This window comes from Salvia hispanica, chromosome 5 (assembly GCF_023119035.1).
Source record: "Salvia hispanica cultivar TCC Black 2014 chromosome 5, UniMelb_Shisp_WGS_1.0, whole genome shotgun sequence".
NCBI classification, from domain to species: domain Eukaryota; kingdom Viridiplantae; phylum Streptophyta; class Magnoliopsida; order Lamiales; family Lamiaceae; genus Salvia; species Salvia hispanica.
Window position 1 is genome coordinate 23,418,337 of NC_062969.1, and position 25,090 is coordinate 23,443,426.

General features: G+C 37.1%; 3 protein-coding genes across 10 annotated transcripts; all 3 read left to right on the plus strand.

The window, feature by feature from the left end:
- Window positions 1-1,996: 1,996 nt before the first annotated feature.
- Window positions 1,997-8,316, plus strand: LOC125186040 (receptor-like serine/threonine-protein kinase NCRK). Of its 7 annotated transcripts, none has more exons than XM_048082342.1 (12): window positions 1,997-2,221; window positions 3,271-3,326; window positions 4,352-4,527; window positions 4,789-4,880; window positions 5,056-5,172; window positions 5,575-5,691; window positions 5,978-6,247; window positions 6,395-6,636; window positions 6,728-7,024; window positions 7,164-7,400; window positions 7,509-7,736; window positions 7,808-8,316. In XM_048082342.1, the coding sequence occupies exons 4-12, from the start codon at window positions 4,811-4,813 to the stop codon at window positions 8,063-8,065; spliced, it is 1,836 nt and encodes a 611-aa protein (XP_047938299.1). In that variant the 5' UTR covers window positions 1,997-2,221; window positions 3,271-3,326; window positions 4,352-4,527; window positions 4,789-4,810; the 3' UTR covers window positions 8,066-8,316. The 7 variants fall into 7 exon arrangements, with proteins under 7 accessions (XP_047938299.1, XP_047938300.1, XP_047938298.1 ...); XM_048082343.1 differs by having other exon boundaries at window positions 4,356-4,527; XM_048082341.1 differs by having other exon boundaries at window positions 4,402-4,527.
- Window positions 8,317-8,590: 274 nt separating this feature from the next.
- On the plus strand, window positions 8,591-12,540 carry LOC125187376 (exosome complex component RRP41-like). 2 transcript variants are annotated; one of them, XM_048083960.1, is made up of 8 exons: window positions 8,591-8,880; window positions 9,887-9,965; window positions 10,541-10,643; window positions 10,741-10,861; window positions 11,094-11,182; window positions 11,391-11,540; window positions 11,740-11,844; window positions 12,180-12,540. In XM_048083960.1, the coding sequence occupies exons 1-7, from the start codon at window positions 8,745-8,747 to the stop codon at window positions 11,827-11,829; spliced, it is 768 nt and encodes a 255-aa protein (XP_047939917.1). In that variant the 5' UTR covers window positions 8,591-8,744; the 3' UTR covers window positions 11,830-11,844; window positions 12,180-12,540. The 2 variants fall into 2 exon arrangements, with proteins under 2 accessions (XP_047939917.1, XP_047939916.1); XM_048083959.1 differs by lacking the exon at window positions 12,180-12,540 and having other exon boundaries at window positions 8,594-8,880; window positions 11,740-12,085.
- Window positions 12,541-18,558: 6,018 nt separating this feature from the next.
- Window positions 18,559-21,986, plus strand: LOC125186150 (protein CNGC15b). The gene is made up of 7 exons (XM_048082485.1): window positions 18,559-19,054; window positions 19,152-19,695; window positions 19,783-19,995; window positions 20,071-20,363; window positions 20,472-20,583; window positions 20,655-20,891; window positions 20,993-21,986. The coding sequence occupies exons 1-7, from the start codon at window positions 19,026-19,028 to the stop codon at window positions 21,671-21,673; spliced, it is 2,109 nt and encodes a 702-aa protein (XP_047938442.1). The 5' UTR covers window positions 18,559-19,025; the 3' UTR covers window positions 21,674-21,986.
- Window positions 21,987-25,090: the final 3,104 nt, after the last annotated feature.

The following is a 25,090-nucleotide window of genomic DNA, read 5'->3' on the forward strand; positions in this document are numbered from 1 at the left end:
CAACCGGTGCTTACTCTGCCGACCTGGCTGCGGGCAACGAGAAGTGCCAGGGCGTCGGTCCGGCCGTCTCGTTTGTGGCCAACGACAACCAGCACAACATGGGATACTTGGCGAGATGGGATATATGCCCTCGGTGGCTGGTCTTTGTGAAGACGAATCCGACAAACAAGTGATGAAAAGAAGGCCTACTTTGCGCAACGACGGGAGTCGGCGCGCAAGGGCGTGGAGCGCGCATTTGGTGTGCTCCGGTCTCGATGGGCGGCAATCAAGGGCCCAATGGCGTTTGTGGGATATCGGATGCGTTTCCCAGATAATATACGCCTGCATTATTCTGCACAACATGATCGTCGAAGACGAAGGCGTACTGGCGACGAGTTGGGTCGGTGACGATGGCCAGGTCAGAAACCCACGGAGCGGCCACCCCTGGTGTACGACGGGGGTACCCCTCGATAAAGCCGGCCGACTCAAGAACATGCGCCCAGTGGATGCTCATATTCAACTCCAAAGGATATAATTGAAGAAATTGGTCCCTTAGACTAGTTCTATATTTTTTTATTAAAAATTGATCAACTCCCTTTATTTCATGAAATAAAAATATACACATATGTCAACAGCTCAAATTTCAAGATTTATTTAACCATCTGTCAAAGACGCTCAGTTTGAACAACACAAATTCTTAGATTAGATAGGAAAGGAGATATACATAGAGAAAAATGGCAGAGGAGAGAATGGCTGGCCTATGATTTGACTAATGACCAAAATATTCAATTAATTATAATTGTGTTTTATTGTAATTTGTAGACCATAGGTAGATGCACGCCTCCGTAAAAATAATTTTCAAATTAATGTCAACAATGATGCAATGCAATATACTACTTATAAATAAAAATCCGAGTCTATTTAAAACATGATTAATTACTTAGTAGCCGTTTAATAGCGAATCGCGACCGTTTAATATTGACTCCATCTTTAAAAAAAAAATTGATTAATAAGGAAGAAATCTAGTGGAAATTACCAAACTGCCCCATCACCATAAAAGCATCCGCAATGGTCGGCTAGCGACCGGCTAGCCCGACCTTAAAGCCGCGCTAACCCGATCGGGTAGCTTGAACCATTGCAATCGGCGAGACGAATGTTGGCGAGCGGATCGGCATTAAGTTGGCCGATCGCTTCGTGTTGCTTCCAATATGTATGGCCGACAAGCTACAAGACATTACCCAATGGCTGACCTGATCGTGCTAATGATCGGATAAATTTATTTTTTAATTTTTTTATAATTCTTTTTTTAATTTTTTTTAATTCTTTTTTTTTTAATTTTTTATTCTTTTTTTTATTTTTGAAAAATAAATCAACACATTATTGTCTACATGAGATTTTATCGTACGCCGATACCCCGATTCAAGCTAGCGGCAAACTATAGACGGAATCAAGGCATACTAACATTTTTTATGTATTTTTTTAATAAATTAGTGAGAAGTTTAAAAAGGAAAAAACACCAAATAAAATAATTATCACACCAGAGAGAAAATATTGTGATATTGTCTTGTCGATATAGTAATTTGAAAAAGAAACTATTAATTGCATATAGGCTATTTCGAATGAGAATAAATTACTAGTACTACTACTAAATCGAAATTCCAAATACGGAAACATAAAAAAGTTAAAATATGCGCAAATAGAATAACAGGCAAGAGCCTTGACTGTCACAGTAAATGCAGCGGGACCCAATCGTCGTAAACACTTTTCCTAACCTCCCTCAAATGGGAGAACGACACGTGTGTTGTCGCGTCCCCAGAGCAGATCCGTTGATTCATGACCGTGTGATCGGATTTGGTCACCCCGCTACTTGATTTCAAAATTCCAAAATCAAGGAGCGGTGCAGTGCGCTTCAAGCATTTGAAAATTTCAGCAAATCTGAAACTCCACGTGGCAGGAACGACTTTTTTTTTTTTCTTTTTCTTCAGCATAGACATCTGTGCTACTGCTACCTCAAGCTGTAACTCCTTCACCGTTACATACCTACATCTCTCTCTCCCTCTCTACACACCCTTGGTGTCGAGGGAACCTGTGTTTAATTCGCTTCTAATTCTCCGCATTTCACGAGATCAGATTTTTCAAGCAGAATTGAGTTTTATTGCTTTGGAGACAGAGAGAGTTGTACATTTTTCTATTTGACCGCGGCTGCAGCTACGAATTCCTGGTTAAACATCCGTTGCAAAAGGTATGCTTAAGCTGCTAATTGTTTCAATGTTGTTAGGATTAGCTCAGAAGTTGATGGCGAGGTGGCTATCCAGTATTTTATCAGTTACTATACTATGTTTGCGAATCTGAATTAAAAGGCTTCAGTTTCAAAATCGATTTAAACGCTGCAACTTTTTTCTGCTGGCGAAGCACAATCAAGTATAATTTCGATGTGGTTATTTAAACTTATCAAATCGCAATCTTATGCGTTTTCCCGAATATCTGTTCTTATCTATCGTACTGCAACAAGATAATGCTAGCCTTGAAATTCGAAATATCAGCAATGGAACAGGAAACACAGGGTGCACGCGCTTGCGCGTGAGGGTAATTCTTATTTGGAATTTAGTTGCTCTACTGTAATTTCTTTTGAGTGAGGTAAAAGAAAATTAGATGAGTTGGAACTCGCCTTCACCTATTATAAGGTAAGGTTATGATTCGGATTATTTCATTCTCTGTTTTCCACATTATTAATTTTGATGAAGAAGTAAAGACAGAATAATAATTAGATTTTAATTCTACCGACAAGTGAGGTCAAGAGGAAACAATACATGTCCTTGTCGTGCTCATCATCATTCAAAAAATTATATATAAATAAATATGTGTACTGCAACTAGTGGACTCTCAACCTCTATGAATTAGTCTTGTAAGCAAAGTCTTTCCTATTCCTAACCGTTGGCATGTATCTGCTTTGGACCATTCATATAATGTAAATTCATTGTTTTTTTCAATCATAAACGTCTGATTTATTCTTTCTGTATTTAGAACCCATTATCACCTTATCTGAACCAGGATCAGATGAGATATAGTATTAGTTTAGTTGATTGCTGAGGGGTCTCTATCAGTTTGAGAAGTAGTAGCTTTCACCGAGTTTGGTTGATGGACCACATTATACTTTATACAACATCTTTTTTGTATCCTCATTTTCTTCAGCCCAAATCCATGTCTTTTTTCTCGTATATTTTGTTTCTTTTAGTTGTTAGTTGAGATGTCTTTCTAGATATGAATAATCTTGTATAAAATACTTTGCAGGTCTGCCCTTGGCTTTCACCTCGTCTTATCACGCGTGAAGTCCAAAATATTAAGTGGTAAGGACAGCCCTTCTTTTGCTTTAAATATCGATTATGACGTTGGATCCTTTGATTAACAGTGACAATGTATAAGAGTAATGTGATTGTAACATCTCCACTGACTTCCTTGAGTCAATCAGTTTAGATCATTTTCACAATCTTTACCAGTCCATCCCCTCTTCTCAACAATTGCACACGAAATAGAGTCAGTGATTCATAATCTATGGAGTTACCTAACATATTTACTTTTGAGTTCGTTTAGTTACACAAACTGCATTTGAAGCAAAAAACTCTGACTAGTTCTCAACAAACACCAAGCATGCACAAGCAAACTTAATAAGCTGATGGATCTCTATCGGAAAGAGAGCATATTTTTTTTTATCAAAGTTGCAATGAAGATTATATAAGGTTTGAATTATTTATTATCTGAGATGGAATAGAATGCTATTATTGCAATTATTGTAGGATGATTTCTGTTATACGTGCATCGTTTGTGAATTGTGATGGAAGTTTTCACATCTCTGCTAAAAACAATTGAATATAATACAATATTACTCTTTTTAGTTCATTTTGGGAGTGATGATAAAATTTTAGGCATTTTAGGCCAAAGAATATGAGATTTGTTCACCAACCATGTAAAAGAAAGGAAAAAAAAGTCGTATTAGCCAAGCTTTTTACGTGTGATTTGGTTGTTCAGTATTCGCCCTCGAGGGCATTACATCACCAGTACATTTATTGATCATCAAATGCCATGTATGTTTATCTGCTTAGAAATATGGGAGCTAAGTCTACTTGATGCCCAGATAGTCAAGGGCTCTTATTTCTCAGATTTCTTTAGCAGATGTTTGTTTTTTAATTTTTTTTTTTATCTGAGGAGGGTAATGATATTTCCAATACTGTGCTACCTATTAAGATAAAATTTAATGTGCAACCATCCTTTCCATAAAAGCTCTCTATGTGTGTGTCATGTACTATGGCTTGCTATGAGTTTACTATAGTATGGACAAATGTATTATTAATTATTAATATAACTTTTATCATAGACAGTTATCATCTTGCTCAATTAGCATATCTGTGTATGCTGTTTGGACAGTGTTACCCGGGGTATTATTAGAAATTGTTCAGCAAGAACAAGTTCAACGTTTGTGGCTTAAAGAGATGAGCTAATGGATGTACAGCAAACACTATCTAGGTCTGGTTGAGCGTTTACAAAATGCAAGTAAGTTTATTTATTTATCTCCCCCAACTTTAAATTTACTGAAACAATACACATGTATTCATCTACTGCTAGTGATATTCATAGTCCTTCAGGGTTATTTGTCTTATCCCCCTCACCATTACTTTCATATGGACTCATTTTCTCTTACAGTTAGGTTATCTGTGCAAATATATTTGTTTGCCTACAATATAGTTAATTGGAAAACTACATTCTGAATTCTGTAATGTTTTGTTGGTTTTTATTGTTTGCTTCAATTTTCAGTTTTCTTATTGATGCTGAATACATGGGGCGTCAGGTGGAGATTGCACTTCTTTGTTTCATTAACTTGGTCTGGTTTCAGCAGACTCTATCTGGTAAGTAATATACATGTCCTAGAGTCCATATCCACATTACCATTTTCTTATGAGTTGTATATGTGGCCAGCGTTATATAGAATCAATAACACAACTTCTGCATTGCCTTGATTTTTTCAAAAGTACCTTTCTAGCAGTATATGGTAGCAAGCTTACTGTCTTTGACCTTTTCCAGATGGGCCTGCAACAAGTTCCGACACGAACAAGTGGACATGCACATGCTCTATTGCACGTGAACAAACTTTGCCATTTGGCCTGGCAAACTGCTCTTCTTCCTGTGATTGTAGCCCTGGTATACAGTTTCTCTTAATATTTATCTCCTTGCATTATTGGCTATAGACCGTAACTTAGTCCCTAGATTTGAATATCTATCACTCAATTCTGGTGGTTCCTTTTGTATGACAAAGAGAGTCCCACATACTATGATGGAATGTATTTTATGGAGAACTAACTGCTAAGAATGATAGAAATAGTCCGTTTGTTGGTTGACATTTTCTTGTAGATTTATTGGACAATGTATCTGTATAACCCAGAAACAAAGGACCAAAATGTTTGATTTAGATATAGATACATATTCAAGGTGAATTACATAGTCTAGATAATCACTGTCTATTTATCAAGTCAGACTTTTCTGTTTATGGAGCTAATCTTTTTCCCTAGTTCCTTGACCTGTCTTTTATTTCTTAACGTGCAGTCGCAGGAGGATCGGACAAAAATAGATGGACTTGCATTTGCAATACTGGTGGGTTACCTAGGTTAGTAGGCGAAGAAAATGGAAGCAGCTGTTTTGCTGCATGTAACTGTAATGCTGGTAATCTTCAAAGCTTGACGATATGATCAGTGGCAACTTGTTTAGCAGTCTATCACTCTTCAATGTTCGTTGATAATGAACCATCTTCATAATGAAGGGGAATGTGATTTTCATGTCAGCAACTTAGTGACAAATCCTTCTTTACTAGTACATTTTCTGCCAGTTTATGGAAAATTTACCCTGGCCAATCACACCCTGTCTGTGCAATTACATGATACATGAGAATCTCAAGTGATCACTTGCAAAAAGTGATGCTTTCATATGCTTACGTACTCCATCTTTACAGGGACTTTATCCGAGTTAGAGCCTTCAAAGAAAAGGTTTCCAGTCAAAGTTGTGTTCATAGTTGTCTTACTCTGTCTCGTCCTGACGGCTATTGGACTGGCTGCTATAATGTTATGGCATGTCTATCGGAAGGACAAGCAACCAGTCCAATGGGCTTCATCTTCATCAGATAGACTAACAAGTTGCAGTAGTGCTGTAAACATAATGAGCCACGGTTCTTCTCCTATGCCAGTATACAAAGGATATCTAGATTCCTCTGTACCTTGTATGGGTAAATATTCATATATGCAATTTTTATTGGACTATATTTTCTGCTTCAAGATATTTCTCCAGAAGAAGTAGATTATTCAACTGAAGCAGGTCTCATGATTGATTTTTAACATCTCTATAATCTGGCTTTGTCTTTTCTTGGCTAAAGGATGCATTCCCCAGAATCCATTCCTGCTGAGAAGAGGAACAAAAGCACTGCATGGAACGATAATACAGTTTTCGTATTCTGAGCTGGAAAATGCAACAGACAAATTTTCTGATACTAATTTGGTTGGAGTTGGAGGATGCAGCCACGTCTACCGTGGTAATCTGAGAGATGGTAGAACAGTTGCAGTCAAGAGAATGAAACTGGAAGGTGGCCCGGACGCAGAACATGTTTTCCTGACTGAGGTGCTAAACTAATTCACTGTTTATCAGTCAAAACAATTTTCATAATTAGTAAGTAGAAGGATGTGAATTCGGAACCTCTTTTTGCACTCAGATACAACTGATTGCAAGACTTCACCACTGTCATGTGGTTCCTTTGCTTGGGTACTGCTTGGAACACCAATGGAAGAATGCTGAGAGGCTACTGGTATTTGAGTATATTCCCAATGGTAATCTCAGGGAATGTCTCGATGGGGAACTAGGCCACTGTTTGGATTGGAATACACGAGTTTCAATAGCTCTTGGAGCTGCACGAGGTTTGGAGTATCTCCATGATGCTGCTGCACCTAGAATATTGCACAGAGATGTCAAATCCACGAACATTCTCTTAGATGAAAGCTGGAGAGCCAAGGTAGGAAATATCCTTCATCAGTAGCAAACAATATTAAAGTTGTGATTGAAAGCTATAGTTAATTATGTATCATTGTAAAATACTAATGTATTTGTTTTCAGCCTGCTATACGAGACTACTCAATATTTAATGTCTGCAGATTACGGATCTTGGCATGGCTAAACACCTTCAGAATGATGGCATTGTCAGTTGTTCCGGTTCTCCAGATAGAATGCAAGGGACCTTCGGTTACTTTGCACCAGAGTATGCTATTGTTGGACGAGCTTCTCTAAAGTCTGATGTTTTCAGTTTTGGCGTAGTTCTTCTTGAACTCATCACTGGTCGAAAGCCCATCCACAAGTCATCCAACAAAGGGACAGAAAGTCTCGTGATATGGGTATGGGAAGTTTACTTGTTAGCTTTTGCCTAGATATGTTGTAGCGGTGTCTGCTAGTAGTAGCTATGTTTGAATGAGAAGGGAAACTCTTTTATAATCGCTTTGCAGGCAACAGCTCGTCTGCATGACAGTAAGAGAGTGATACATGAGTTGCCAGACCCGCGTCTCCAAGGAAAGTTTGAAGAAGAAGAGATGCAGGTAATGGCCTACTTAGCAAAGGAGTGCCTGCTGCTGGATCCTGATTCTCGACCAACCATGAGCGAAGTGGTCCAGATTCTTTCGACTATCGCTCCAAACAGATCTAAACGGAATAATCTGCCAGTACGCGCATTTCAGGTACCTATCTACTATCACATGGCTCTTGATAAGCCTATTTTGTTCTTGAACACATGTTATCTGATCTTCAGTGTGGACTGAAGAGTGAGAATCCAGAGATGAGTGATGGAGAAGTTCACGATTCCTCCTCCTCGTCGACAGAAGAGATCAAGCAAATCACATCCGAGATCATCAAGAATGATAAGGAAGCAGATGAGTCGCAATCCGATGTAGAGAAGCTGATGCTCCTCACCTCAAAGAGACGAAGCTCGCGGGGCCTACAAGACGAGGAAGTGGTGGTGGATTTAACAGAGCCGCGGTTGGAGTCATTCTGCCTTCCAAACGTTTGAGTCCCATGTTCTCAAGATTTCATACGCAGGTACATAAACTAGCACGCATGAGCAGCTGCTTTGTTCTAACATTGTTGGTTTAGCATTAAGGAAGTTATAGGTCAAGTTTGCAGAGAGCTCATGAAATGCTCTTTTACAGTTTCACTTGCAGTCGTTCTAGTTTTTTTTCTCTTTACACTTATTTCTTGTAATTTTGTACCCATATAATTAAAATAGTAATTTAAAATCATGATTTTGTACCCATACACTTATTCTGTTTCTTATTTGGCTATGTGATATTTGTCTATTTGATCTGTACTATATTACTCTTTAAAAAATTACTACTAATATTGATCCACCAATATGATAGATGAAGATTTTCTATGAAATATCTTGAGAATATAGTAAGGTATTGAAATATAATCAAAATACTAGTAGTAAATAACTAAATATTATTGGACTAGTGAGATCATTCTTCTATTATATCAAATTCTCAAGAACATACATTAAAGTACATAAAAAAGTAGGGCAAAATAATCATTTAAACATATCCAAAAATATTTCTCCAACAAATTTTGGTTATGAAAATGAAATGCTTTATTAAGATTTAAGTAAAAATAGAAAAGAAAAAGAAAAAAAAGGTTGAGGGCTCGCACAAGACCGCCGGCGGCATCACATACAGAGAGAGGGAGGGAGTGCAATGGCCGGAAAACCAGGTGCTGCGGCTCCAACATATTCACCATCGACCGCTCACCGAAAGAAGAGGCCCACGATCCAAACCGACTCTGAATGGGTCCGACCTGATGGCCGCGGCCTCCCCCAGTGCCGCCCTGCATGTACGTAACCTCATTCGCTTCAGCCCTTCCTTTCTTTTGTATCTCAATGTCCTAATTTTTTTCACATAAGCTTTATGTACCCTCTGAAGCTTGTTTTCGTGCTTTGCTTATTCTTTTTGAGTCGTGTTAGAGTTCGTGAAATGGTTGTTTGTTCTGCTTTGGGATTTATCTAAAGTGAACAGGCTAGGGTTTTCAGTTACTGAATTACATATGCAGAAATATAGAGTGATAGAGTTTACCATTAAATTTTGTTTTTCAATTTTGGTAATGTGCTTTGCTGTCTTTGATTAATTGTTACTGTTGCATAACGCGATATTTGTTCTTATCAATGTGTTACGATCGTATTCTTATTTGTTGTAATGCTCTAGTTCTCCTAGTATTTGGTTTTATTTCATTCGAACACAGTGGATGTGTGTGATGAAGGAATGCAGCTGATAGCTTATGCTTAGGTAGTTCAGAGTTAAGAGGGTTCAAAGATCAATTTCATTTCCTTACAATTTACACAACTGTTGGAAAGTGCAGAGCTTGTCTAAAAAAAGAAAATTGCACTTCAGAAGTTGAGTTAAAATTCCTCCTCTCACTTCAAGCAATTTGGCTTATATGTGGCAGTATTTTTTCTGCTTTAAGAACAAGATTTAGCCTGACCTTGTTATTTGTTCTATTGGCATGTTTCATGTTTGTGAGACACTTTTGTGTGTGCAGTTCAAATTTCTCTCATTCTGTTTGCTTGTCTCATATAGTTACAATGCTTATGCTGCATCATCAGATTAAATCCCTGTACCGTTATTATATCCAGCAGCTAAAACTTCCGAGTCTATCCGGATCATGGTTTTGATTTGTTACAATTTCAATTTTCAATTTTCAATACTGTTTTGTGCTTTTGTGAGCTTTCCTAATCGTTTGTTATCTGTGCCATTGGTAACTTGCTTCCATTATATGGGAGTATAGTTTGCCTAATACTCTTAACTTATGACTTATTGCAATCGCGCTGCTTGTAATCTTGCAGTTTTGAAGACCGGGGCAGTGAATTCTTCCTCAGGGTCTGCTTATGCCGAGTTCGGAAACACCAAGGTCATTGTATCTGTGTAAGTGCATGCTTAATCTGATAGATGACACCCTAACATTTATTGGAGTGAAATTTAATATTTTCAATACTATTCACCAGTCTTTACATTTTCTAGTATATTGGAGGGAAGAATGAGAAAAGATTTACTCCTAAAAATGGGAAGTTTTGAAATATCCTTCAAGAAATTGTCCTTGTGACGAATTCCAAGTCTATATGGAGTATATCGTTTTCTATGTTTGAGGCTTATTAAATTTCTTCATTTTGCTCCAAGGTTGGAAAAGCATAACTAAAATTTCAAATATTGCCTTCTTGTCAAAAAATTTAGGCCACTTACCTAATTTTTTTTTTTCATTTTATCTCTCGACAGACGATCCATTCATTTATCTCATCTTCTTGTCAACTTCCTCTGAATTCTACATATTTGCTTTGGAGTTTGAATTGGATATATGTCATGTAAATGTTTGAGATAGAATTCAGAGCATACGTTTGATTTAGAATTCAGAGCATGATGTCTTAGTCTTTCCATGAAGTTATTATCTTTCTATAACATAGCATGATGAAATGTTAAATTTCTTGATTTTCTTTTTTGTTCAGCTTTGGTCCTAGGGAAAGTAAGAAAGCTATGATGTATAGTAATGTTGGACGGTTAAACTGTAATGTCAGTTATACAACTTTTGCTTCTCCTGTCCGTGGTCAGGTTAATCATCTTATTTTTTCAGTGATGGTGTTCTATCTTTCCTTATATACTCCATTAGTTCTCTATGTATCTGAAACTTATACTGCTTGCCGTCCAGACTCCAGAAACCAAGGATATTTCGGCAATGCTCCACAAAGCTCTGGAGGGCGCCATTATACTGAAATCTTTTCCTAAGACAACTGTTGATGTCTTCGCTTTGGTATTGGAATCTGGAGGAAGTGAGTATTACCTTTGAACTTCTTTTGGGATTTTTTTTTTTTTTTAAAGAAAATATCAGAATAGTATCTTTGCTGTCATCTTCTCAAAGCAATACTATCATTTTAGTAGTTTCTATGTCTCTCTTGTCTAATGATGAGTTATATTTCTTGACTATTCGATAGTAATTTCTGATGAGACAATTTTGGAGTGATGCTTGCCATGCTTACTTGAAACATATAATGCTTGCCACAGGTGATCTTCCGGTAATCACGTCGTGTGCCAGTCTTGCTCTTGCAGATGCAGGCATCATGTTGTATGACATGGTTGCCTCTGTTTCTGTGGTATGAACCCAATGCTTGTATCTTTTCTTTCTTTGTATTTTTGTGTGAACAATTCCTCATATATATGTGATCATGATTGTGACTTTCTTCACTTCATATTAGTTATATAGGATAAAATAATATAATTTTTTTTACCAAATACGAATGTCAAACTTGTACATATGCTTTTCATTCATGTTATTTTACCATTTCAAATGTCGATGCACAGTCATGTATTGGGAAGAATCTTCTCATCGACCCTGTATCAGAAGAAGAAAGCCATCAAGACGGGGCTCTTATGATCACTTGCATGCCATCGCGCAATGAGGTCACACAGATGACTGTCACTGGGGAGTGGTCGACAACTAAGATCAATGAGGTATAGAGAAACATGCTGTCCAAAACGAGCACATTTGGAGCCTCGCTTATATTAAGTTCTATAATCAGAATCATTGCAAACATGCTGCTGCCTTGATAGGAAAAAACTTGATTTACACTTCTTAAACTTGATGTTACAAAATCACAGTAGAAAGAAACTAGGAGTCATGAATTGAAACCAAGTGACACGTTGTTTGCAGGCAATGCAGTTATGCCTCGATGCTTGTTCGAAGCTGGGGAAGGTCATGAGATCATGTCTTAAAGAAGCTGCTTCTGCTCCACAGGATTAGGCACTCTTCCTCATCGTATATAAATATTTCACTCCCAACATCAATTTTGCTGCTTTTTTGGGCAAGAAAAATATGGCCTAGTAGTTTATATTATTACCAGCATGGCAGCATCCTAGTTTTATTGTTGAAATCGTGAATTTTGTGTCCATTTCCTTTGACAAAGTCATGTGGAATTTGTCAAAGATATATATTTGCTGATGCATGTAGAGATGATGATGATGATGATGATGATGATGATGATGATCCATTTTCTAAATTTGCAGGCCATATATACTAATTTATGTGAAGCCTTTAGCTTTTCTACTAAATTGTTTGGTTATGTCAACATTTTCTTATTCATTTTCTAATAGTATTGGGGAAGGAAGAGAGAGAGAGAGAGAGCATTTAATGGATGACGGTGGGAGCATATTCCGTGCTGACCGTTAGGGAGCAAGTGTTTTAAATGGAGGTCACTTGTAACACTGTAAGTGGGACCACCTTTTACCTTTCATCAAACTTTCGCCATCATATTAGCATACAATACTATAATTTCGTATGATAGTATGTTTTTATAATGTCGTGAGTGTCTACTGGAGTATCATTTTACTTTTTTGAGGAGCATATATATGATCAACCTGATCTTAGTTTTAACCGTTCATTCATGTTATAACTTGTTTGTCGTTGACAGCTATGGATAATCCTATTGCAATTAATAATACTTTACTTGCCCCATACATAACTCTGAGTTACCTATTTTATGTCTTACGCTACATATTTATTCAAATCAAACAATACTCGGTCATCAACATGCCGCCCTCATGAAAATGAGGGGGTTTTTGAATCATACTATTTGATGTCATTGTTATTATCAATTTACACGTTTCATCAATATACATTTCATATAGAGTCGGAATGGAATTAAGAGCGTCTCCGGTGGCGCCCTTCCCACTAGCCCCTTCCACTAGGACTTCCCACAAAACTGTCTGCCACGTCATCACTAGCCCCTCCCATTCCACTGCCAGCCCTTCTCACTGCACTAGGACTTCCCATTAGGACTTCCCGCAATAAAATTAAATTCACAATTAAAATTAAAATTTACGGAATTAAAATTCGACACGAATACGAACGGGGAAATGCGAATATTTCATTAAAAAAAACATACATCATTCGAAAAAAAAAATTACATAGTAGATAGAAAAAAAAGCAACCACATCAACTTGCACCCCTCCACGTCCAAACCTCTTCGATGATATCCTCCTGAAGTCGAATATGGGCATCTCTTTGCCGCATGTCGGCAAATGCACGCAACCGCTCAACCTCTCCATGAGGTACCCCCATGTTCACATTCGCACTGGCCACGCCGTGGCTTGGACCGGCACCCGTGTCATCTTCGCTGGTCCACTGAGTCAGTTCGTCCCCTTCACTTTCGACAATCATGTTGTGCAAAATGATACATGCGTACATGATGTCGCCGATGTTGGGAAAATACCACTGTCGTGCCGGACCCCTCACCATCCCCCATCGACTCTGGAGCACACCAAATGCGCGCTCAACATCATTGCGCGCTGCCTCCTGACGTGGTCGCAAAGTAGGACTTCTTTGGTCCGATCGCATGCTTGATCGTCTTCACAAAGACGGCCATTTGGGTATATCTCATCCGCCAAATAGTATCCCATATTGTGCTGGTTGTCGTTGGCGACGAAACCGATGGCGGGACCAACGCCATTGCAATGATCGTTGAACAGGGGCAACGACCGGAGGACGTTGATGTCGTTGTTCGACCCGACGACTCCAAAATAAAGCATGCCATATCCATAGTCAGTCAGTCACCATGCTTCAAAGATCATCATGGGATGCTTGGCTTTGAAGCCGGAAGTGTGTATCCCCTTCCAGGCGACGGGGCAGTTCCTCCACTCCCAATGCATACAATCTATGCCGCCCAACATCCCGGGAACCCGTGCACCGACCCGTGCATATTTATCAGCCGCTGGCAGTCTTCGGGGCTCGGACGCCGAAGATACCGATCCCCGAATATCGATCTAACGCCCGCGCAAAATTCAGCAGACACTCGACGGCTGAAGACTCGCCAATGTGGAGGTACTCGTCGAACATGTTGGCCGGGCCTCCGTACGCCGGTTTCCTGATTGCGGTAGTGCACTTCTGTATAGCCGTGTGTCCGGGTTTGCCAGCCGCATCCTCCCTGATCCTGAAAAACTCGTATCTTCTCTCTAAAGCACCCACGATATGCATAAACAGAGGACGATGCATCCTAAAACGTCGCCGGAATAAGGCATCCCCAAAACGCGGCTGCGGAGCAAAGTAGTCCTCATACAACCGAATATGTGCAGCAATGTGGTCCCGGGATACATGACGTCGGCGATGGATCGGCCGAGGTACCGCCGCCGCCGCCGCCGCCGCTGCTGCCTCTGCCGGAGCAATCGATCAATCGCCTCTTGCACAGCGAGATCCAATTCATCATCACTATCACTATCACTATCACTAGCGCCTCCGCCACTACCACCCGCACGACTACTCGCCATTAGATATAATTGAAAAAAGAGGTTAGAGAGAGAAACTTATCAACACAAGTGGTGTGAATGAAATGAAGTTGGGGGAGCCCTATTTATAGAGTTTTTTTTAAAAAAAAAAAATAAAATTAAAAATTGCGAGACGTCCGACCTTCGCCACAGTGGCGGACGTCCGGTCGAACGTCGGTGCGAGGGGCGAGGCCATCCGACGGGCACTCGGGACGGGCGTGGGCGCCCTTCCCACCCACTACGACGGACGTCCGGTCGGACGTCGGCGAGGGGCGACCGGGACGTCCGCCGGTGGAGACGCTTTAAATGCAAACTCTAAATATTGTACAAATTCTAAACAATGATCTGTATTGTTAGAAAATATCAATAGATGACAAAATATTTAAAGTATTTTCATTTGCTAGGATTCTGTCTGGAATATAATCTCCTTCCTTGATTTTTAAAATTTTGATGTTTATTTAATTTTTAATCAGACAAAACAAAAAAAAAGTAATCAGAATTTTAAAAATAATGAAAGTAGTGTAATTTTCGAGGATTCTAATTCATCACAGTTTCATGGATATTCTTTTTCTCATATTCTTATACTCTCACCGTCCCGCTTAAGATGACACGTTTTCCTTTTTAGTCTGTCCCAACTAAGATGACACATTTCCTTTTTTGGTAACTTTCTCTCTCCAATTAATACACTCAACCACTTTTTCTCACTCCTATTAAAATATTCATCTTTCTTTATCTCTCTACTTTAATATTTACACCCACCTTCTCTCTCTCCAATTAAACACTTTAACCAATAACTCCTAAAACCCCGTGCCGGCTAAGCAATATGTCATCTTAGCCGGGACGAAGGGAGTAATATTTAAGTATTTAATATAATTTTAATAAATTTATAAAACTATAATAAAAAAAATAATAATAAATTAATATTAAGGGATAAATATATTTAATTATTGAATTATATATGGAATCATGTTTTTATTTTTATTATTTTTATCATCATTATTATTATTATTATCTCATCAACTAACAAATTATTGAGAATATTTTCATGTTACTATTAAAATTATGAATAATAGTAATATACTAATGACTATTATTATGTTCTTAATGAATACATTTTGAAGAAAATCCTAATGTAATTTTAAAATTATCGATTATACTATTTTAACAATAATAATAATTTATCAGTCAATATGTTAATTATTATAATTTTACTCTAATTATGAAATTAATTAGATAATCCAGTTAGTATGCCAATTAGCTATTTGAATTCAATTGATTACTATATATTCAAAATCCTAACAATTTTCTTTAATTACAAACATGATATGTAATCTATCATGAGGGAAATGATATACACTTTACGCGGCACCTTATATGAGCACCACCCTCATTCGAAACACGTTTAACTTTGTTGTTTTTTGGTTTTATATATTTAATTAGTTCTAGTAGTATATTAAAAAAAGTTATCAAAAATTTCTATTTCATAAAATTTGTAAAAATCAAAGTTGATTTGTTATGTTATTCACTTATTTAAAGTTATAGAGAAAACGAGTAAATCGAGCTTTGATTTTTATAAATTTTATGAAATTAAAAATTTCAGTATATTTTTTTGAGGTTATAAAATCAAACTAAATATATAAAACAAAATAAATGACACTATACATGCTTCAAACAAGTGAGGTGCTTACAAAAGATATGTAGCATATTATTTTCCTCTATCATGAATCATATTGCGAGAAATCATAATCTCTAAAATCATATTTCGAGGAATCATACCAATTAATATGACATATATTTATGTTTAATTGATTAATACTCCCCCGTCTCACAATAAGAGTCACGTTTCACTTTTACCATAAATAGTAAGTATGTCTCACTTTCCACTAACTCGCTTCACTCATATTCTATTATAAAATCAATATAAAAAGTGGACCACATGTTCCACTAACTATTTTAATCTATTATTCTACACATTTCTTAAAATCTGTGTTCACACCAAATGTGACTCTTACTGTGAGACATGGGAGAATTAGTTAAAGTTTTATCCATTTTTTAAAATTATTTCAAACACATGATGAATTATATGGAATATTATTACTTTATTGATAAACAAACGAACCCATAGTTCTTTATCATTTTTTACACGCGTAAAGAAATGTATTTCATTAGTTCTTATATTTGAAAAAAAAAGAGAGACGGCTATTTTGTAAACCATTTTTGTGCAATAGTAATGGTATAAGTAGAAACAAACAACAAGAATTGGAGTATATTTAGTACGTACATAAGCCACCAACCATATAACAACTGGCAACTATTATGTGATTTATAGTCAAAGATTTCCTATTTAAATTTGAAAAAAGTCATAATTTGTAAGAGAAAAGTCCCCATGCCCAATCATGATATATACCATACACACTTGTAGCATAATTTCAACTTGGTACTACTAATTTCATATGTTAAACTGATTTTAAATATTGTGAACGTGCAAGATGAACTATAAACTAAAATTTATAAAAATGATGTTCAATGTATGCAATATCTGTAAAGTTTCACATCAACAGAAATGAAATCAACATAAATTTATCCATGCTTTGAGCGATGACCAATATATATTTTGTCTCTTGGATTATTTTATTCAAGGACATGTGCCTATATAGCTAATAATAGCCTATATTGATTTTATCAGATTGAGCCACATAATTATTTTTCGGTTTTGGCAGCGACATGAATATTATTTGAAGGCGAGTGATGGCCTCTGTAAGCTGTAACTAAAAAATTGTGTTCAGATCCTACCAATATTTTCTAAACAATTATTTATATAACTAATAAGCCATGATCTAATTGACTTAACTTGGGATACATTTGTTTAACATACACATGGAATAAAAATCAAATACTACTTCCATCCCACGATAAAAGTCATATTTCATTTTTATTATAAATGATAGATACACCTCATTCTAGTACTGCTAACTTAACCAATTCATCATTCTCTACATTTCTTAAAATTCGAGCTCACACCAAACGTGACTCCTATTGTAAGATGGGGTAGTATATACTATAATAATTGAATGAAGAACCAAATTACTTTCAGAGCATAATCTGAGAATTCTATCAAATAAATTTGTTCTAAAAGAATAGAGAAAATAGTGAATTATATTAGACACTTCTCAAGCTACCAACTCACGCGATAGTTGGGCAAATAATTGTACCATCAAATGAATTAAGCAACGCTATTATCATTCACGAATCACGACTATATAATGAATGGCAACACAAATTTGATGATATTCCAATGCATGCTATCACTATAAAAGATGGAAACAACTGATACATCAAATCTCAACAAATAAAACGTTGAGAATAGTTAAAAAATTCGGCTACCATTTATATCGACTGCAAATGTAATCCAGGTATTATCATTTGATTCTTTACCTATAACCTATGCATACATAAATTTATTCTAAAATCCAAACTAACCCACTTTGGAAAATCCAGTTTTAGTGGAGTTAGTGCCGACTTTTAACTTATTCTTGAGAGTATTTCTATAATTTCTATACGTTATTTATTGGTGTTTTTAATCTAAAATCAAATTTTGTTTTTTCTAAAACTATTTCATCAATCATTAGTAGTAGATGTAGATCTGTACTTTGCTCTACGGACTGTGAAAACCGCGCCCTTATTTATGGGACGAGAAAACGTATATACACGTGGCAATAGATAATTGGGTGGAGTCCAATTCAGTCAACTCCTGGGATCTTTACATAAAAAAAACCATTAAATTATTTTTATTGCTAGTTGAATCCATTAAATTTTCTACTGTAACTGCACATTAATAAACAGACAACCTCCCTGTCCCTGCATCGGCCTCCACCCCATTCTCAACCTTCTCTACTCTGGACTATCTATCTCACTCAATCTCTGCATACATACAGCGTATATGGAATCACTTAAAACAATGCCATAAATTCGATTCATTTATTTATTTCATTTTCCCATATCCATGCTGTCATCTCCTTCACAAAAAACAAAAACTGATGAAACATCAATGAAATATGGAGCCTATTTGTAATCAACCCTCTTAATTTTCTGTCAATTTTTTTGTTTCTTCTTATTTATTTTCGTGTTTTTAAATGTAATCAAGCAAAAGCGACAGCTGCAAGGGATGATGAAAGGAACAATCTTTTGCCAAATTCCAGTAAGTTCCCTTTCTTAATTTTCTGGGATTGCTTCTTTCTTCTCTGTTCATCCTACAAGTCTCAAAATCTTGACTCATTCAATTTGTTAAAATGAATCAATCTCATTGACTGGTTCTAGTGGAACTAGGCATTCAAATTCGGAGAGGCTTGACATTGTAGTGTAAAGGGGGTTTAGAATTGACAAGAATTATATGAAAATCCAAGTGCATTGGTCACATGTTTGACCTGACTTCATGTCTGAAAAGGCAAGAAATTAGAGGGCCTTACATACACAAAGCTCAAAGTTGGGAAAACAATCTTTTCACATGATTTCTACTGAATGAGAGCTCTTTTTCATATTGGTGGATATGAATACATAGTCCATCTCTTTCTGCCAGCTTTCATAGCCCCAATTTTCAGCCAAGTTCTTGCTGCTGGATGCCCTATACATCAAACTATTTATTCATAGCAAAGGAGGACAAGTTTTGGTGATCAAAGAGCCATGGCTTATACTAATTCAAGATCTGTGAGGTGTGTTGCATTTATTTTTTTTACTCTGAATATCATGATCAAAATCTCAACTGTTTGATAGTAGAAGAAGTTTTTGAGTCCAGTTTTAATCTTGCAGGTTTCATGATGATGTTGAATTTGGGAATTTCAATAGTGATAACTTGTTTAAGGTGCACTACAAGATCGATGGAACACGGGTGCCAGAGTCGAGCTCTAAGAAGACCGAAAAGCTGGCTGATAAGGGTGGAAAATCGTTGAAAGCCAAGGTGTTATCTCGCGTCTTTTCAGAGGATTATGAGAGAGTAAAGAAGAGGATTTTGGATCCTCGCGGGCCTGCAATCCGTAGATGGAACAAGATTTTCCTAATAGCTTGTTTAGTATCTTTGTTTGTCGACCCCCTATTCTTTTACCTGCCAGTGGTGAGGCAGAATCTCTGCATCGACATAGGATTCACCCTTGAAGTTGTGTTAACAATCATAAGATCAATAGCAGATGCCTTTTATGCAATCCAGATTTACATCAAGTTTCGCACTGCTTATGTGGCGCCTTCCTCTCGTGTATTTGGGAGAGGGGAGCTTGTGATTGACTCGAAGAAGATAGCTTCAAGGTACCTCCGGTGCTACTTCTGGCTTGACGCCATCTGCGCCCTTCCTCTCCCTCAGGTTTGTCAAGTGAAACTCATTCTTCCTCGTCTTCTCCTTGTTGCTGTCGAAAGCAAAGCCTTATTATAACTGTGATTGATATTGTAGATGCTGATTTGGGGGATCATCCCTAGCCTTAAAGGTTCAACAATGACCAACACCAAGAATGTGCTTAGGTTCATAATCATATTCCAATACATTCCAAGACTTTTTCTTATGTTTCCTCTCTCCTCACAAATTGTGAAGGCTACTGGTGTTGTCACAGAAACAGCTTGGGCTGGAGCTGCTTACAATCTCATGCTATACATGCTTGCAAGCCATGTAAGTCCACACACACACACACATATATGTTTCTGAAGTAACAAAATGTAATATGACTTTCTTACATTTATACAGGTTTTGGGTGCTTCTTGGTATCTTCTATCAATTGAGAGGCAAGAGGCCTGCTGGAGGCATGCCTGTGACCTTGAATCCTCATCGTGTCTGTACAAATACTTTGACTGCCGTAGGGTTATGGAGACCGGAAGGAATTTATGGTTCTTGTCCAGCAATGTTACGAATCAGTGCAATCCGGATAAGAGCCATTATCCTTTTGGAATCTATGGAGATGCTGTATCTTTCGACGTCACATCAGCTAGCTTCTTCAACAAGTACTTCTACTGCCTCTGGTGGGGCTTGAAGAACCTTAGGTAAATGCTTTTCCTTTAGAATGAATTTGTTGATTGTTTTGGAAAGGATTCACATTGCATTGAACAGACTAGTATATTGAATATGGATTGTGCTTTGTGATTGTGCAGTTCTCTGGGGCAGAATCTTGCTACAAGCACCTATGTTGGAGAGATAAGCTTTGCGATCATTATGGCGACGCTTGGTCTCGTCTTGTTTGCGTTGCTCATCGGAAATATGCAAGTAAGGGAGAGGAAGATCATGTTTAGCTTGATGAATAGAGAGTAATGTGTTTGTTGGATCATGATTTGCAGACATACCTTCAATCGACAACAGTTCGATTAGAAGAGTGGAGAATACGAAGAACAGATACCGAGCAGTGGATGCATCATCGGCAGCTGCCTCAAGAGCTGAGGCAGTCCGTGCGCAAGTATGATCAGTACAAATGGGTTGCCACGAGAGGCGTTGACGAGGAAGTTCTGCTCAAGGGCCTCCCTCTCGATCTCAGGCGCGACATCAAGCGCCACCTCTGCTACGACCTTGTTCGAAGGGTTCGGTCTCAAAAGCCTTTAAACCTCTGTTTCCAAGTAGTATTATATGCAACTTTGATGCTGAAGTTATGCAATGTTGTTTGGTCTTTTAATTCCAACAGGTGCCTCTCTTCGACCAGATGGACGAGAGGATGTTGGACGCGATATGCGAGAGGCTCAAGCCCGCGCTGTGCACAGAGGGCACGTGCCTAGTGCGGGAGGGCGATCCCGTCAATGAAATGCTATTCATTATACGGGGGAACCTCGATTCCTACACCACGAATGGCGGTCGGACCGGGTTCTTCAACTCCTGCCGCATTGGTCCAGGGGACTTCTGCGGCGAGGAGCTTCTCACGTGGGCCCTCGACCCCCGCCCGAGCGTCATCCTCCCGTCCTCCACGCGGACGGTGAAGGCCATATCGGAGGTCGAGGCATTCGCCCTCCGAGCCGAGGATTTGAAGTTTGTGGCGGGGCAGTTTCGGAGGCTACATAGCAAGCAACTAAGGCACAAGTTTAGATTCTACTCCCACCAGTGGAGGGCTTGGGCTGCTTGCTTCATTCAGGCGGCGTGGCGGCGATACAAGAAGCGGAGGAGTGCGGCGGAGCTCCGGGCGTTGGAGAGTCTGGATGAAGAGGAATCGGAGCAACAGGCTGAGGAGAAGGAGATGCATGTTTATGCAGGGAGATTGGCTGCTAGTAGGAGAGTTGTTAAGCATCTCAAGCATACTGACTCCGGTTCGAGTACAGCTGGTTCGCTGCAGAAGCCGACTGAACCGGACTTTTCTACTATAGAGGATGAATAGAAATCGGGCAAATGTGAGGCCTTGGGAGGTGGATTTCTGACGGTTAACGACTCTCTCTCTTAGCGGATCAAATGTGTATCCTGATTGGACACTCATCATAATATTATCGGCTCGAGATGTGGGGGCCTTGGTGGGGTTTCAACCTTTTTGCAAGAAATCAGGCAAATGTACAATGTAAAGCTGAAATTGTACGTGGATATGTGGATTATTTGACATTATTCTTTTTTATATATGTATAATGTTTTCGGTTAGAGTGGATTTGAGTGGTTGTGGGTGTGAATGATATAGATAAATAAAAACTATACTTAGTTTACGCTCTTGTTTGATTGTGGTCGAGTTGTTGAGAATTTACGAAAATCAATGCTGCGAGTAATGGGTCTTATTTTCTGCGTTGTTTGTATATTGACTATATTAAATTTTAATATTGTAAGAACAACCAAATCATTGTAAGCATTTTTTGAAGGGTAGTAACAAAAAAAATTAAAAGTAACTAAATTCTAATACTCCTATATAACTAGAGCTCAAATCGTAAGCATTAGATTTAAAATAGAAGAGTGAGACTAAATATACAAAGGTAATTTTTAGATGTCAATATGTCATTTAAAGATCGTTTCATACTTTTAGTTCATACAAAGGATATGAACTTGGACGGACTGAACGATCTAAAAGTAACCTTCGGTTATGAACTAAATCAATAAAACCCAATCTAAAAATAACCTAATTGGTATCTACAAATGACTTTCGTGTTCGGTTATTTGGTTATACATTATGATCTAGTAACTTTTTTTTTTGGTGTATCTAGTAATTTTTTAAACACTATTCATATTTTGACTATTGATGAGAATTTTTTTTTGGTGCATCAATATCAGTACTACATTAAATGGAAGGTGTATGAAATTTTAAGCCCCATAGACAGGACCTTAAACCCAAATTAGTAGTTTGGGCCTCCATAAATTAATGTTATTGTTTTTGTTTGTGACTTTTATATGCTTCAAAGTTCAAACCTTTATTAATTTAATTTAAAGGCTATCATAGTATACATTATTATTAAAATGGCCAAAGAGTCAACGTCTAGCTAATTTCAGCATCAGACTTTCCCAACCCAACACTTTTAGCTGTGTTCCATACAAGAAAGCTAAATTCAATCATCATTCCCTCATTTCTATTAGAGTGGGTGCAGCAACTTTAATTTCTCGAATTTTGACAACTCAGTTTCTTGAAAGTCAATTGATCAAGGTCAACGTTTCAATTGTACAAAATGTGTCCTTGCAATCCGTGTTCAATTTCTCAGTTGCCCAACATTTATATAAGTTGATTACATTTTAATGAATTACTATTAAAAATATAATGATATTGTTGAGCTGTTAAACCCTCGAATCCAACCAAAATCTCCAACCTTATGATGAAATTTCACTTGGTAAAAAAAAACGTAGAAAACACACATTGAGAGTATATATGTTGTGAAATTAAAAGATGAGTTACAAAGGTTGACCTTACCTTTTACAAGAATACAAGACCATAAAGGTTGACCTTACCTTTTACAAGAATACAAGACCATGACATGTTTGTTTGTGTACTTTGCGACAAGCTCACATTTGATGCTCTCAATCGCATTGACTTATTAAAGCTCCGTTCTTGGTGTGTGGACAAGTGTCTAATAAACTTGTTTTAATGTTATTTCAAATTTTCGCACGTCAATGTTTGTAGATTTTCACATCTCTTTTTTAATTAGTCGAAACGTTACTTAAATCATGTTTAATAATCAATGAAGTTATTGTAAAATTTGGTACTCCATTAAGTAGTAGTAGTAGTATAATATCTGGGAATAAATTAATTTTAAAAAAAAAACATGATTCTAGTATAAATGAAACGAGTGGCCTATCCATAGGCCTATAGAGTTAATTGGGCCCAAGATTCCACTATTGATAGGCATAGCCCATTGCAGTCTGTTTTGTTTTATTACTATATCACATCTGTAGTCAACGTGGAGTACTAAAATAAAGACAAACGCAATACAATTCTAGTAAGAATGCATTTCAATGATTTCATCCATTTTTAACTTTTTAACTTTCCTTTTTCTGAATATATGTTTTGTACCCTCATTTTATGTAATTATCTAAAAAATAAACATGATCCATCATTATTTACAGTAATTAGCATAAAATATAATTAAGTGGACAAAATTTGGCTTCAATATTGTCATTCGTAACAGCTGATTTGTGTAAGCTAAGATACCTTTTAATTTTTTTCATAAAAAATGGTAGCTAGCTTCTATTTTCAGTCATGTGTATTAAACGCAATGAGCGCTATACCAACATTTGTCCCTACTCCTAGGCATAATTAATAAACGAAAATTATTATGATTTGGCATAATAGATATTGATATATATGGTTAATAAATGCCAATTGTGCAAGGATAAAACCAATGGCATTATTCTTATCATATTTTCTTTTTCTCTCTCGATTCCTTTAAATCGAAGACATTTCAAGATTGTAACCATGCTAATATAATGGAGTTTATATGAATCAAACGACAAGAATGGACCTAACGAATGTTTATATTAATATAATTAATGTTTGTCAATTTTGTATACTTACACCAAATTTATCCATGCATACTTAATTTTATGGGTCGCATAAATATTCCTGAGTTGTAAACAAAGCGAGTATTTCTTCAGCCCACCAAAAAATCGACCTTTTAAGGACTTTTTGCTAAATTTGTGCCTAAAATTCTCACTAGTTGCCAAAAAGATTGGCAATTTAATAGACTAACGCTCTTAGTAATTTAATAACGTAAAAAATAATTGATTTTCCACGAAGAAAGATCCAAATCATGTGAAGATGCCTCGATAGAGTCTATTTAGGCATTACTCCACTTGTATTTTTGTATATATTGATTATTTTTAATTTTTTTGGAACCATGTATTACTCAAACAAACCGTCACCCAATTGAAAGGCCAAATTCTTAGCGCTGACCAAGTGTGCAACAGGCAACCAGTAATTTTGCTTATGGCATAACATAAAAATTGAATCTCATAAGTTTAATTTTATAAAGAAGCATGCTTATTTATTGATTAATAGTAGTATTATTAAAAAAAAATTATTTTTCAAATAGAGCATATATACTCCTTATACCTACTTATAAATCGATATCCTTGAATATTAACAATGTGCCCTCTCTTAAAATAGTTTGAAATAAGCGTTACATTATATTCCTAGTCGTATTTAACAAAGTGACGGATGAGAAGACTGGATCATCCAGAGTTAGTGTTGGTATAACTAACTTAAAGTAATCACAAATTTGATTTAGGATGTTGACATTGTAGGTCAAGTTTGGATTGCTGGTTTTGCCTCGTCTTGATATAGTTTCGGTTTGTATTTGGCCCTTTTAAGTGTGTACGTAAATTGAACTACGTT

Bases quoted from the DNA above. Each gene is read 5' to 3' on its own strand.
- LOC125187376 (XM_048083960.1), top strand. From the start codon at position 8,745: ATGGCCGGAAAACCAGGTGCTGCGGCTCCAACATATTCACCATCGACC. The intron at 8,881-9,886 runs GTACGTAACCTC...GTAATCTTGCAG, and splicing joins CCCCCAGTGCCGCCCTGCAT to TTTTGAAGACCGGGGCAGTG. The intron at 10,644-10,740 runs GTTAATCATCTT...CTTGCCGTCCAG, and splicing joins CTTCTCCTGTCCGTGGTCAG to ACTCCAGAAACCAAGGATAT.
- LOC125186040 (XM_048082342.1), top strand. From the start codon at position 4,811: ATGGGGCGTCAGGTGGAGATTGCACTTCTTTGTTTCATTAACTTGGTC. The intron at 4,881-5,055 runs GTAAGTAATATA...GACCTTTTCCAG, and splicing joins GTTTCAGCAGACTCTATCTG to ATGGGCCTGCAACAAGTTCC. The intron at 7,737-7,807 runs GTACCTATCTAC...TCTGATCTTCAG, and splicing joins TGCCAGTACGCGCATTTCAG to TGTGGACTGAAGAGTGAGAA.
- LOC125186150 (XM_048082485.1), top strand. From the start codon at position 19,026: ATGGCTTATACTAATTCAAGATCTGTGAG. The intron at 20,584-20,654 runs GTAAGGGAGAGG...CATGATTTGCAG, and splicing joins TGCTCATCGGAAATATGCAA to ACATACCTTCAATCGACAAC. The intron at 20,892-20,992 runs GTTCGGTCTCAA...TAATTCCAACAG, and splicing joins GCTACGACCTTGTTCGAAGG to GTGCCTCTCTTCGACCAGAT.